Source organism: Camelina sativa, chromosome 6 (assembly GCF_030686135.1).
Source record: "Camelina sativa cultivar CO46 ecotype springtype chromosome 6, ASM3068613v1".
Taxonomy (NCBI): domain Eukaryota; kingdom Viridiplantae; phylum Streptophyta; class Magnoliopsida; order Brassicales; family Brassicaceae; genus Camelina; species Camelina sativa.
In genome coordinates, this window is record NC_141885.1 from 15,058,067 (window position 1) to 15,072,240 (window position 14,174).

General features: G+C 36.9%; 1 protein-coding gene and 1 pseudogene across 1 annotated transcript; both read right to left on the minus strand.

Annotated features, from left to right (window-relative positions):
- Positions 1–1,981: 1,981 nt before the first annotated feature.
- LOC104790942 (uncharacterized) lies at positions 1,982–2,681 on the minus strand. Its single transcript, XM_010516738.2, has one exon. It carries the CDS (start codon positions 2,658–2,660, stop codon positions 2,019–2,021), a length of 642 nt encoding a protein of 213 aa, XP_010515040.1. The 5' UTR covers positions 2,661–2,681; the 3' UTR covers positions 1,982–2,018.
- A 528-nt stretch (positions 2,682–3,209) lies between these two features.
- Positions 3,210–9,424, minus strand: LOC109133319 (spermidine coumaroyl-CoA acyltransferase-like; annotated as a pseudogene).
- Positions 9,425–14,174: the final 4,750 nt, after the last annotated feature.

A 14,174-nucleotide genomic window follows, 5' to 3' on the forward strand; every position in this document is an offset into this window, starting at 1 on the left:
TTTCCCACTGCTACAAACTGAACCAGAAGCTGATCTACCCGCCGTTGGAAAGATCTGAGTCTTAGGAAGACCTGAGATGGTTTCCATAGAAGTTATAATGTATATCTAATGTTTATGATTATAAAAAATTTGTATGATTATAAATTTTAAAAAAAAGAATATTTTTTTGAGATTAATTTTTTAGTTATAATTTTTATCATATGCAATGAATTTTTTAGTAATAACTTGTGACCATTTGAAACTAACTTCTAATGATAAGATTGGACATTATGATAGTCACAAAATATCATGATTTGTGAGTATTTGTTTAAAAATTTAGACAAATTTTTAATTATCATTTGTGACCATTTGAGACTATAGTTTCATAATAATAAGATACATAATCAAAACGTTATTTTAAACACGAATTGTGACGATTTAAAGATGTTTTGTTAGTCTGTAATTGAGACAGTTTTGTTACTTTTTTGTGTCGTAATTATTGATGACAAAATGGTTACTAAGGGGGTTATTGTTTAGGATTTAAATGTTATGTTATTCAATCAAGACTTTTCAAAACTCTAGTAAAATTTGGTGTTATTAGTTGTGGATTTATAAAAAATGATTTAAAATCTTTATAAAACTAGTATTATTTGATTAAGAGTCTTATAAAGTCTTTAAAAGTTTGTGTTATTCAATTAAAATAAAAGAATTTTTGATTGTCAACTAACTAAATTATTATGTTATTGGTTTATATACTTTTCTGCATAAAAAAAAGTCATGAAAACTCCCCTATAAAATAGAGAGATTTGTGATTCATGAGAGTCTATTTGACTTTTTATGGTTATTTTGTAGAAAGCCACATAATTCTGAACAATATAAAAATATCCAAACCCAGTTACACAGAATTGAGACTGCTCCTTTGAACATCCCAATCGGTCCCTCATTACACAGAATTGAGACAACAGCCATCGGCATTGAGATCAGTAGCCTTGGTGTTGCAGTCATCATTCTCATCTTTATCACATCAAAATTAGATTAGTGAGAGAATGATCATTGCCTAAATTTCTGGGAGATTGGGAGCAAAACTGATCAACACTAGTTTGCTTGCTTCGAATATAATATATTCATGTTCGCTGGCTATGGGTACAATGATGAAAGAAAATATCCCCAGAAACGTGTTTATGTTTGTTACAGAGATACTTTTACGTTGACGTGTTGATAATCACTAGGTTATTCATCAGTCAAAGACAAAGAATCAAACACCCAAACACATGAAAGATAATAATATATGAACACAGATATTAAAATGATATTAATTTATTAGAAGATGAGAGAAACAATTGTTTACATTGACTACAAACAATTGAATATTGTGCAATATTTTGAGTTATTTTATAATAAAAGTTTGAGAGATTTTCCAAAATTAGGAAAAACAAATCAAGAAGATTATAGAAATTTTTCTATCAATCTCTTAAAAGTCTTTCATTTATACTTTGTTTAAAGTCGTTGAAATTCTATTTAAATTCTAAACTAATAACCTCCTAATATATTCGTTGCAACTCTTATGATGTTTTTGTTACAAATTAAATTTATGACTATTGTATTGCAACCATTCAAAAATCGTCACAATCCGTAACAATGTTTATATTGTGACTAAATACTTTTTATTGTGACTAAATATTTCGTCTTAAAAAAAAAATTCGTAGTGAATTTCAAGAATAGGCAAATAACAATAGACTCATATTCCACTATTATTAATGCCTATTCTTGAAATAATGACTTTTTATCATTATTAATTTATGATACTTATGTGATCATATTTTTATATAGAATTTCAAAAACAGATATTATGTTATTATTTTATCGACTCAATTTTTGCATTTATTAAACTAGATGCCAAAAAAAAATTATTAATTTATAGTGAGCATTAGTTTAAAGAATATTAATTTATAGTTTTAGTACAGTATAGACATTTATCCTAGGGTTTTAATTTTCGTTTAAAAACATTAAAAATCGATAATTTTATTTCTTTCGACATTTCAGCTAACAGATGGTTCAGAGCAACAAATGGGACAAATCTTCTTCGTCTCAAGCCATTTGGTTATACAATCAGAGTGGTATGGATGGTCACAAGGTCGGAGAACGACCAAAGATTCCCTTTCTTCAAACTCCATTTGGCAAACCACACAACGATCAATCTCGTTTTTGTTATTTGAAAATACATATGTCGATGCGTTCAAACATGTGGAGATTTCGGTAGGAGTCAGCCCACGTTTTTCGACTCCGATGAAATCACCAAGTGCAATCAGTTCCTCGTAAGACAACTGGTCGGGATCAATCTCATCTTCTTCCTCCAATAAATCATCCTCCTCAGGGTTGAAGTTGCTACTTTCTTGATCTTCAAGAAACTCATTGATTTCGTCTTCATCTTCTCCATATCCATTGCTGTCGAAATACTCGTAGTAATTCTCATTGGTCTCTGCTTCTTCATCTTCATCTTCGGATTCTTCTTCACTTTCCATCATCGAAAGCATTGAAGAGACCGAATCATGCATAGCAGGGGCAAAATGGGAATTAGCTTGGGAGGCAGCAAGAGCAACTTCAGAATTTGCTCGCTCGAAGAGGGTTAAATCGGGAAGTTTGTTTGGAGGATGCTTGGACTCCTCTTCTTGGTTATCCATTGGAGAAGAAGAAACACTTCGGGTTGTGGTTTAGGAAGCCGTGCTTTAGGATTTTATATGAAAATGGCTTTCATGTCAAACAGGTTACTTAAGCAACAAGAAATGAATAATGTAGAAACTTCCGTACAAAGTGATACAAAAGTAATATGGGGAAGTCAGGGGTATCCTTTTTCGCTGTTATAAGCAAATATAGTGCATTAAATCTTAATTTACTGCATTTCTCCTTAACTTTGGGTTTGCAAGAAAGAAATAAAAGTCATTTCTTGTTGAAGCAATGTACTAAAAATTCAAGAATGTTTACATAAAGCAATCTACTTAAAATTCCAATATAAATGGATCTCGTTTTACATTATTGCAGGTTTTAATTTTAAAACATAATAGAAAAGTTAGTCTCAACAACAAAAGTAAATATTCACTACACCACACCAAGGTCAAAAAAAACATTTTTCGAGGGGTTTATTCAATACGTAATTGTTCACAATAAAATTAAAAGCAAGATATACTTGAAACATTAATCAAGCTCATGCAAGACCGTTCGCCGTTTAATAGTTAAGAAACATTCATCTTCTCTTTGAACTTAGCCATTGCAGCCTTCGGTATAGCGTAACTAACACTCGAACGCCACCTTGCATCCCTGGAACTGCCTTTGACGCTGGCAAAAAAGCACAGAGATGGGGTAATTTCACTGAAAACAACGGTATTATGTTCACTAAACCTCCCCAGCCATTATAATGCAGACCGATTTGTCGCCAATCCGAGAGCATCATGGACCCGGCGTTGATGCCCTCAAACGATGCCTTCATCTTTAAAGTTCCCTCAATCTTGCTAAGTTCCCGGCCCCAATACATACTGCTTGCGTATCACAGCTGTCTTCATGTTCTTTATGAGCCTCACGATATGAGACAATGATGATTCGCTTAGCTCGCTAGCTGTCAATGACACATATGCATTGACAAAGGCATTGCCGTAGTAGCCATCTGGTAATGCCGGCTCCATAATGCTACGGATACCAATGGCCAACCCTAGAACCGTAGTTCCCTCTGGATTCAGTTTCAGGGCGCGGCATCGTGCTCTCCAGACGTGGGCCGCAAGAATCTCTAGAGTCGTGACTACCACCTTCTCTTTGTCATTCGTCATTTGCTCGTCCTCTCCAACTATCTTTTTGAGTTTTGTAATATATTCGGAAGTAATGTCCAGGATCTCACGGACCATGTCCTCAGTCAGTGTATAAGGCGAAGTAGCAATAGACGAAAAAGCCTTCGGCAAATCAACAACTTCCGGATTTTGGTTGAAGTCTCCGAGTTCAGCTACAATATTTTTTTACCATAGTTTAAAAAAAAAAAACAATTGTTACTATTTACGCAAACAAAAACAAAAAAAATTTCAGATTGCGTTTTGCGTTTACATATTACAACAGTATCTCTTATTAAAACGTAAAAAAGTGCTGTTATAAAAATAAAAATGTAAAACATATTAAGGATCAAATCATATCGTATAATGTATTCACTGTCTGTATAGAACCCTAGAAGGAACCATAGGTGTATATATAGTTGTAACTCCATCCTGAATAAGATCATCCTTCACATCAACATTCATATGGTATCAAAAGCAGGTTACGATATATAAAGTTTTTTTCTTCTTTTTCCTTTTTTCATTTATTTTCTTTGTTATCTCGTTTTCTCTTGTGTTTTCTCTCGTATACACAGTCATGTCTAATCTTCCCACCATTACCGATCCCATGACCTCCACAAATACTGCTCTTCTTCCATTAACATGACCAACGTTACGAAGCTTACTCCAACCAATTACCTTATGTGGAAGCTTCAGGTTCATGCTCTTGTCGACGGTCACGGTCTCGCCGGATATATTGATGGCACGGCTGTGAGTCCTTCTGCTACGATGACTACCAATGGCGTTGAATCTCTGAATCCCGATCGTGTGCAATGGCAACGCCAAGACAAACTTGTCTATAGTGCTCTTCTAGGGGCAATCTCGCTCAACGTTCAACCTCTACTCTCTCGCACCACCACCTCCGCCGAGATCTGGTCCACCCTTGCTGCCACCTATGGGAAGCCGAGTTGTGGTCATATTCAACAAGTGAGAGATCAACTCCGCATCTGGCGTAAAAGTATCGTACGATTGATGACTATATACAGGGTCTCACGACCCGTTTTGATCTCCTTGCTAACCTTGGTAAACCCATGGACCATGAGGAGAAAACTGAACACATTCTAGGAGGTCTCCCTGAAGAACATCGTCCTATCATCGATCAGATCGAAAGCAGAGATATTCCTCCTACAATCGTTTACATTCATGAACAACTACTCAATCGTGAGGCCAAGCTCTTGTCGGTCTCCGCTGGCACTCCGTCGCTACTTCCGGTCACGGCAAATGTTGCTGCTCATCATACTACCAACGGATCTCGTCATGGTCAGTCTCACAACAACAACAACAACAACCACTACAATGCTCCTTCGAACTCCAACAACAACAACAATGACAACAAAACCCGCTACAACAACAACTACCAGCGTAGTTCTCGTCCCTATCAAGGACGGTGTCAGCTTTGTCAGGTTCAAGGCCATTCCGCCAGGTTTTGTCCACAACTTCAGGGTCGTCTCTCCTCTTCGGGTTCTTCTCAACAGAGTCCGTTCACTACCTGGCAACCCATGGCTAATCTTACTTTCCGACAACCGTCGGGAACAGTCCTTGGCTTTTGGACAGTGGAGCGACACACCACATGACTTCTGACCTTCAGAATCTCTCCTTACACCAGCCTTACACTGGTTCTGATGATGTCCTAATTGGTGATGGCTCGGGACTTCCCATCACTCACACTGGTTCCACGTTTTTCCCCTCTCACTCTAAACCTCTCAATTTAACTAATGTGTTGTGTGTTCCTAATATACACAAGAATCTTATTTCGGTGTATTGTCTCTGCAACTCTAATCAAGTCTCGGTTGCTTTCTTTCCTGCGTCTTTTCAGGTGAGGGATTTGCGCATGGGGTCCTGTTGCTCCAAGGCAAGACTAAGGACGAATTGTATGAGTGGCCGGGCTCCGCATCCCATATTGCTGCGTTATATATGTCTTCGAGTCCCATAACAATGCTTCCTGTATGGCATGCTCGTCTTGGTCACCCATCCTCGTCTACTTTAAAAACTGTTATTTCCAACTTTTTATTACCTTTATCTTCCTCGGTTGATTCCTTTTCATGTTTGGATTGTCTTCTCAATAAAACGCATAAATTTCCTTTTGCTTTCTCCTCCATTGTTTCCACCAAATCACTTCAATATCTTTTCTCTGATGTCTGGACATCTCCTATTCTATCCATAGATGACTTCAAATACTATGTGATCTTGGTTGACCATTTTACCCGGTACACATGGTTTTATCCACTTAAAAATAAATCTGATGTTCACTATGTTTTTGTCTCTTTCAAAGCTCTCGTTGAAAACCATTTCTCCACCAAAATTCAAACACTCTATTCTGATAATGGTGGCGAGTATATCGCTCTAAGAGGGTTCCTGTTGTCTCATGGCATTGCTCATCTCACTACACCGCCTCATACTCCAGAACATAATGGCATCTCCGAACGCAAACATAGACACATTGTCGAAAACCGGTTTGACGTTGTTGTCTCATGCCTCCATGCCCAAGAAGTATTGGTCGTATGTCTTCTCCTCAGTCGTTTATCTCATTAATCGCCTTCCAACACCGGTGTTAGCAAATGAGTCGCCTTATCGGAAGCTTTTTCATGTTCCACCAAATTTTACGAAGCTTCGGACTTTTGGTTGTGCTTGTTTTCCATGGTTACGTCCATATGTCGGTCATAAGCTTGATTCTCGGTCCAAAAGGTGTGTGTTTCTTGGTTATTCTCAGACTCAAAGTGCCTATTATTATCTCGACAACATCACTGGTCGGATATATACGTCGCGTCATGTTCAGTTTCTTGAATCGGAATTCCCATTTGCCACTCCACCACCGTCAATTGTCTCTGCTGATACCTCCCCGATCTCTTCGCCACTCATACAATCGTTTCACCCCTGCGCGGTCCTTCACCCTTCCTTGTCCCAATCTTCGTCCGATCATCAACCGGCCTCTCCTCCTCTGGTTCTGGCGACATCACCTCAGGTATGTTCCTCTTCCTCTTTATCTCCATCTTCGACTTCTTCTCCCCCTTCCTCTAAGCCCAATGCTCCTACACAAAATGGATCTTCATCCCCGATCCAGCATCCATCACAGCAAATATCATCCCACTTAAATTCCACTTTTGACCAAGCACACACCACAACCTCGGCCCAAACACATACATCTCCACAAATTATTAGCCCAACTCCTTCTCCAATCGAACCCGACAACACATCATAGTCTTCTTTGACCTCGACACAGCGTTTGCCGTCTCCGTCATCCACCGCCTCTGTTACCTCGGATTCAACGACACCACAACCATTAGCTCCTACTCCTCTGGTCAATCTGATACCTCCTCCAGCTCCTCAAAATCATCATTCCATGTCCACACGTTTGAAGAACGGGATTACCAAACCAAACAACAAATATTCTCTCCATACTCGTGCTAGACCTGACCTTGATCCCGAACCACGGACTGCATTACAAGCTCTAAAAGATGAAAGATGGCGGCGTGCTTCTACAGATGAGATCAATGCTCAGATTCGGAATCATACATGGGACTTACTTCCGCCACCGACTTCTCTGGTAACGATTGTTGGGTGTCGTTGGGTGTATACCAAGAAGTACAACAGTGATGGCTCAATTAGTCGGTACAAGGCGCGTCTTGTTGCTAAAGTGTACAATCAGAAACCCGGTCTTGATTACGCTGACACTTTTAGTTCTATTGTGAAATCGACGCCGATTTGAGTTGTTCTTGGTGTAGCGGTTGATTGCAATTTGGCCCATTCGTCAACTTGATGTTAACAATGCATTTCTACAAGGAACGCTGACCGACGAGGTATATATGACTCAACCCCCTGGCTTTATGGATAAGGATCGACCGAACCATGTATGTAAGCTCCGTAAGGCGATTTATGGCCTAAAACAAGCCCCCAGGGCTTGGTACCATGAATTACGAGGCTATCTTCTTCAAGTTGGTTTTGTTAATTATGTGACTGATACGTATCTTTTCATCTTACGTAAAGGTAGAGAAATTGTCTACATGTTAGTCTATGTCGATGATATTATTATCATAGGGAATAGTCCGGGACTGCTGCTTCAAACTCTTTCCGCTTTGGCCACAATGTTCTCTGTCAAGGAGCATGAAGACTTGTCTTATTTTTTTGGCATTGAAGTCACTAGGGTTGCTTCCGGTCTCCATCTCAACCAACGCAAGTATATCCTAGACTTATTGGTCCGTACAAAAATGCTCCAATTGAAACCAGTTGCAACACCAATGGCCACAAACCCGAAACTGTCCCTTCATTCAAGTATCCGCTTATCTGACCCAACTGAGTACAGGAGTGTTGTTGGTAGTCTTCAGTATCTTGCGTTTACACGTCCTGATATCTCCTTTGCTGTCAATCGATTATCTCTCTATATGCATTCTCCAACCACTGCACATTGGCAAGCGGTTAAACGTCTTCTCAGATACTTGCGCGGGACGTCTACACATGGGATCTTTCTCAAACGCCATAACCTTTTTTCTCTTCATGCCTATTCTGATGCTGATTGGGCTGGTGAATGTGATGACTATGTCTCGACAAACAGCGGGGTGTGGTCATCCAAGAAACAGCAGGCTGTACCTTGGTCACAATCCGGTTTTGTGGTCACCCAAGAAACAGCGGGGTGTCGCTCGATCTTCTACCGAGGCGGAATATAGGGGCGTCGCCAACACATCTTCGGAGGTTCAATGGATCTGTTCTCTTCTACAAGAACTGGGTATTATACTTCCTACGTCTCCGACGATCTATTGTGACAATGTGGGTGCGACTTACTTGTGTGCGAATCCGGTGTTCCATTCTCGAATGAAACACATTGCCTTGGATTATCATTTTATCTGTGACCAAGTACAGTCCGGTGCCCTCCGAGTGGTTCATGTCTCAACTAAGGATCAATTGGTTGATGCCCTCACCAAACCACTCTCTCGTGCTGCGTTTACCTCCTTGTCCGCCAAGATTGGAGTTACGCACAGCCCCTCCATCTTGAGGGGGTGTATTAAGGATCAATCATATCAGTGATTTGATCAATCACATATTCTCATTAATCTAAATAATCTTCTATTTATGTAAAGACGTATAATGTATTCAATGTCTGTATAGAACCCTAAAAGGAACCATAGGTGTATATATACTTGTAACTCCATCCTGAATAAGATCATCCTTCACATCAACATTCATAAAACAAATAAACAAGAGTACTATTTTGAAAACATATAAAAAATGTAAAAATTAACCTTACATGTAAAAAAAAATATTAAAACATGAAAGTTTGGTTGCATACCGTTAATGTTGTTAAAGGTGAGCCTCTCTCTCTCCCATACAGGGATGACGATGGGTTGGGTCTTTCCGGAGGCAAACTCGATCATTGTTCGGAAAAACTGAGCAACGATCTTGCGAAAGATGGTATGAGCCGGGCGTGACGTCATCATCATCCAAGCTAGAAGTGAGTCCCAAGAGATGAAGATATAAGGTTGTAGACGGAGTCTACGTTTGACAAATCTCCAAATCTGTGAGCTGTATCCACACCTCAGGAGTAGGTGATCCCTGTTTTCTTCAAAGTCTGCACATAGACTGCAAGAGGAGGGGATCTGCATTTCCCATGAGGTAAGTCTATCCCTCGTGGGTAATTTTTTGAGGTTTTTGACCCACATTGTGAAAGCATTCCTCTAGGTGGCTCTTTTAAACAAAACAGCTAGAGCCCACTCTTTAGTTGCTTGTCGCGGTCTAATGGCGCCCCAGGTTGCAGCTGTCGGGAAAACTTGAGAGCGAGTGCCACAAGTAACCCAACTATACGAGTCATCCTGAAGAGGACTGAGCCGGAGGGAGAGGATAAACTCCAATAAGTCCAGCAGCACGGGGAGAGGATGGTTAACAATGCTCCAAATAATGAGGTTGCAGCTGGCGGCCACTGTCGCATTTATGGGGATCGCCAACACTGAAAGACCGTGATGTTGTAGAGCCTTGATGAGAGGACCAAAAGGGGACCAGTTATCAAACTAGAAGCGTGCAGATTGTCCATTTCCCACTTTGCATTGAACAAACGATTAAGCAATATGTCTCAAGCGCAGGAGCCATCGTCAATTCCAGGGAGAAAGAGTTGACTCATTTAGAGACCAGAAGCTCTTCCCCTTGATGTGGTGATGGGGATTCCAGGCAACCCAAAGTGAGCCGCTTCCAGAGAAGATGAGCCACACTAATTTTAGGCAGAGGGTTGAATTCCAGATGCCTAACCTTCGCAATCCTAGTCCTCCTTCTGCTTAAGGGAAGCAAACGTCTGACCATGCAACCTTAACACCATAGTGGTTGTCAATAGAACCGGACCAGAGGAAACGAGCACAAAGAGACTCCATTTTCTTGATGCAAACTTTAAAATAATAATAAAATATTTTTAAAAAGCATTTACAGCGTTGTTGCTCTGGTATCAGGAGCTACGCTCCTATCTTCTCACATTTGGCTTCACCAATTCAATTGCAGATACGTCATTGTTCACAAGAAAAAATGGTCGAGATGTCGTCTACATCCACAATATGCTCATCAATGGTAACAACAACGCTTTCCTCACGAGTTTTATTGCTCATCTTGATGCTCGTTTCTCTCTCAAGGATCTTGGTGAAATGAGTTATTTCTTGGGCATTGAAGCCACTCGCACCTCTAAAGGCCTCCATCTAATGCAAAAATGTTATATCCTTGATCTCCATGCCAAGACAAACATTTTACATGCCCGACCTGTCTCCACGCCCATGGCTCCGATGCCGAAGCTCGCGCTGACCTCTGGTACACCGCTTGCAAAACCGACCGAGTATCGTGTTGTACTAGGGAGCCTTTAGTATCTCTCTTTCACTCGTCCGGATATAGCATTTGTAGTGAACAGGCTATCAAAGTTTATGCATGCACCGACTGAACTACATTGGCAAGCCGCCAAACGAATTCTACAATATCTGGCTGGTACTACTACCGTCGGTATTTTTCTCCACTCAGACACACCCATGACGTTGCATGCATACTCCGAAGACTTAGAAGATGGTGTGTCCACCAATGCTTACATCTTATATCTTGGGGAAAGATCCGATTTCTTGGTCCTCACGCAAGAAACGAGGTGTTGCTCGCTCCTCCACTGAATCGGAGTATCTGGCGGTCGCTAACACCCCTTCGGAGCTGAGTTGGATCTGTTCACTTCTCACTGAACTTGGGATAACTCTCCCAGCTCCTCTGGTGATCTATTGTGAAAATGTGGGTACTACATATCTCGTCGTCGATCCCGTTTTTCATTCAAAGATGAAACATATTGCTTTTGATTTTCATTTTGTTCGCCAATATGCTCAAGCAGGAGCTCTCTGTGTCATTCAGGATCTTATTGATAAGGAGAAGACTATTTATCAATGCCTAAATTGTAGTTAGAGCATGCATAGTGGTGGTTTCTCTCCAAATCTGTCATCAATAATTAAAAGAATGAGAGAAAAAAGGGAATGGATTTTCAGATGAGAATCTATGAGAACTTATCAATCACACATGTCAACATTTTATTGGTTTTTTATATAAATTTTAATTTTAAATAACCAATAAATTATATTATATATTTAATTAATATATTTTAGAGACTCGTTCTACTGCTAGGATACTCTTTTCTTATGTTTCTTTGCTTATTTTTTTATTTTTAATTTTATATTTTACTTTAATTCAATTTCCCAGATCTATAATAGTATTTTTGGAGCAGTTTTTGCTCAAAAATGTTTTTTTGGAAAGTTTTTACATTGAATGTTATTTAATGCTTATATTCATATCCAAACAAGTTTTGTTAACTTTCTCTACTATCTTTATAACCAAACACAATTAAATAATTTTAAATATCCATATATATAATGTTTTATAATTAATAAAGAGATTTAGAAGATTTTTTCCAAATTAAAAAAAAATATTCTCTAATCATCTCTTTTTGACTTTAAAATTTAAATGTAGTGAATCATCATATAATACATAAAATTAATAAAAAAAAAGTTATATTTTTCCTGCATATATTGTGATTTGAATTTTTTTAAACAAACATATATTACTCAATTAATATAAAAAGTGTGTGTTCAACATACATCTATAGTAATTTTACTGTATATAGTAAATTATAAAATTTTAAGAAGTTTATAATTTATAACTAATAAATCTAAACTTAATAAAAAAGTTCAAAATTATAAATCTTTAAACATATTAAATTTTTAAAATTACACAAACGAGTTATATTATATAACGGGTTATATGACATTACAAGATTGAATTAATAATATTAAAAAATAAACTATCAATAATATGATATTTCAATACGGGTTAAATCCGCATTTTAATGTTTTAACAACACCAATATAAAATATGTCGAATCAAACTGATTTAATTAAGATTGTAGTAAAGAAAAATTATTGTGCGGTATACCCTGATTTATATATTAAATCACTAAAATTAACAAAAGAGTATATTAGCAAAATTAGTATTAAAATAGTACATTAACAAAAAAAACAAAAAAACTTGCTCTGGGGTGTACCGGTGGTTATCTATACTAGTATTTTTGCAGCAGTTTTTGCTCAAAAATCAGTTTTGGAAATTTTTTACATTTAATACATTGACTTTAATATTAGTTACCAAAAATTTTAAAATTAACTATAGGTAAGATTTAAAAAAAATAAGAAAATCTTTCTACCTCATTCAAACATAAATATATAATTCCTTTTCATTTTTATTTGATTTTATATTTAAATTATCTTGAATTATCTTAAATAAAATTGTGATTTTTTCCTGTATATGATGTAATACAAATTTTAGAAACGGACATATATTACTCAATTTACTAGTACAATATCCCACATAGCCTAAAAAAATTGGGAAATGGTTCAGAGTCATACTATAAAAGAGACCAAAATGATTCATAATACAAAAAGCTTTATTAATCGGGCATTCAAACTTAAAAAAAACTTTTATTTGGTTTATTCTCGTTCTTTAATTTAAAGATTTTTCAAAGGTCTAATATTAGAAATATTTCTATATTGTAAATATTTATATTTTTTAAAAGTTAAATTTTATAAAATGTTAAAAATATTTAAACATTTATGAAGTTTCAAATTTATAAAGTTTAAATATGATAAATATTTCATCTTTTAAAAAAGTTAGAAGATTTTTAAAATATTAATAATACTAGATTTGGACCCGTGCTACAGCACGAGTTGGAAAACATATTATTTCAAATGTTATAAATGTAATTGTTTATAATATTATTTGGATGTAACTCAAGCCATAAATTTTTATGGTAAATTATCACTCATGTAAGTCTTATATTGTTAATTTTCAAATTTTGTTTAATAAAAATGGTTTGCTTTTTGTCTTTTTTTTTTTTAACATGTGTAGTATAAGTGTTTAAATATGATTATTGATAAAATTTATGAATCGTTTGAATATTTAGTTTTACTAATGGGTCATATGTTGGTTGGAAGATAATTAATATGTTTATAATAATCATATTTGGGCCTATGTTTGTTCTAAAAAGTCTATTACGGATATAATAGGCTTTCAAGCTAGATATAATTTGGACCTATGTTTGTCCTAAAAAGCCTATTACAATCATTTGGACCTATGTTTGTCCTAAAATAACTTTTACGGATATAATAGGCTTTCAAGCTAGATATAATTTGGGCTATGTTTGTTTTTGCTTTTTGTCTTAGCACCAACACCACCAATATTGTCAAAGGACATTTTTTGCAGCTGTTAACAGAGGAGCTTGATGTACGGGTTTTAGAAACCTTCTAGAGTGGAATGGTTTCGTAAGAGTTCTGCTGAGAATCTGATCATTTCAAGAACTGATGCAGCTAAAGAATAAATGAAAAAGTGATGAGTTTCACCATTTAGACCACATAAAGTGGTGAAAAAGCCAATGACTTGTAAAAGAAGTCGAAAGTTACTCGTAAGAGCAGGAGACACCGAAGTTGATCTCTATAGTGTTTCCAAATCCAACACCACTCAACTTCTGCAAAATTGAAAAATGGTTAAAACAGAAGTGGTGTGAGACATGAAACTAACGATGAATTCGCTGCATGGGGAAATCTAGGGAATGAAGTTGAATTTTGAAGAAGTGTGAGATGGATCGGGGAAGACAATGTAAATTGTGTTTGTTTGGAAGCTAGAATATCTTTATCCTAGTCAAAAACTGGTTTAAACTTTAAATTGATGATAACGTCCAATATTTCAATTTTATTATACTTTATCACCCCCTTATTTTAAATAAGAAATCCGGACCCCCAACAAACGTAAAAACCAAACGCAAACAAAAAAAATTTCAGATTGGAACATTGTTTTCAAGATAAAAATAAA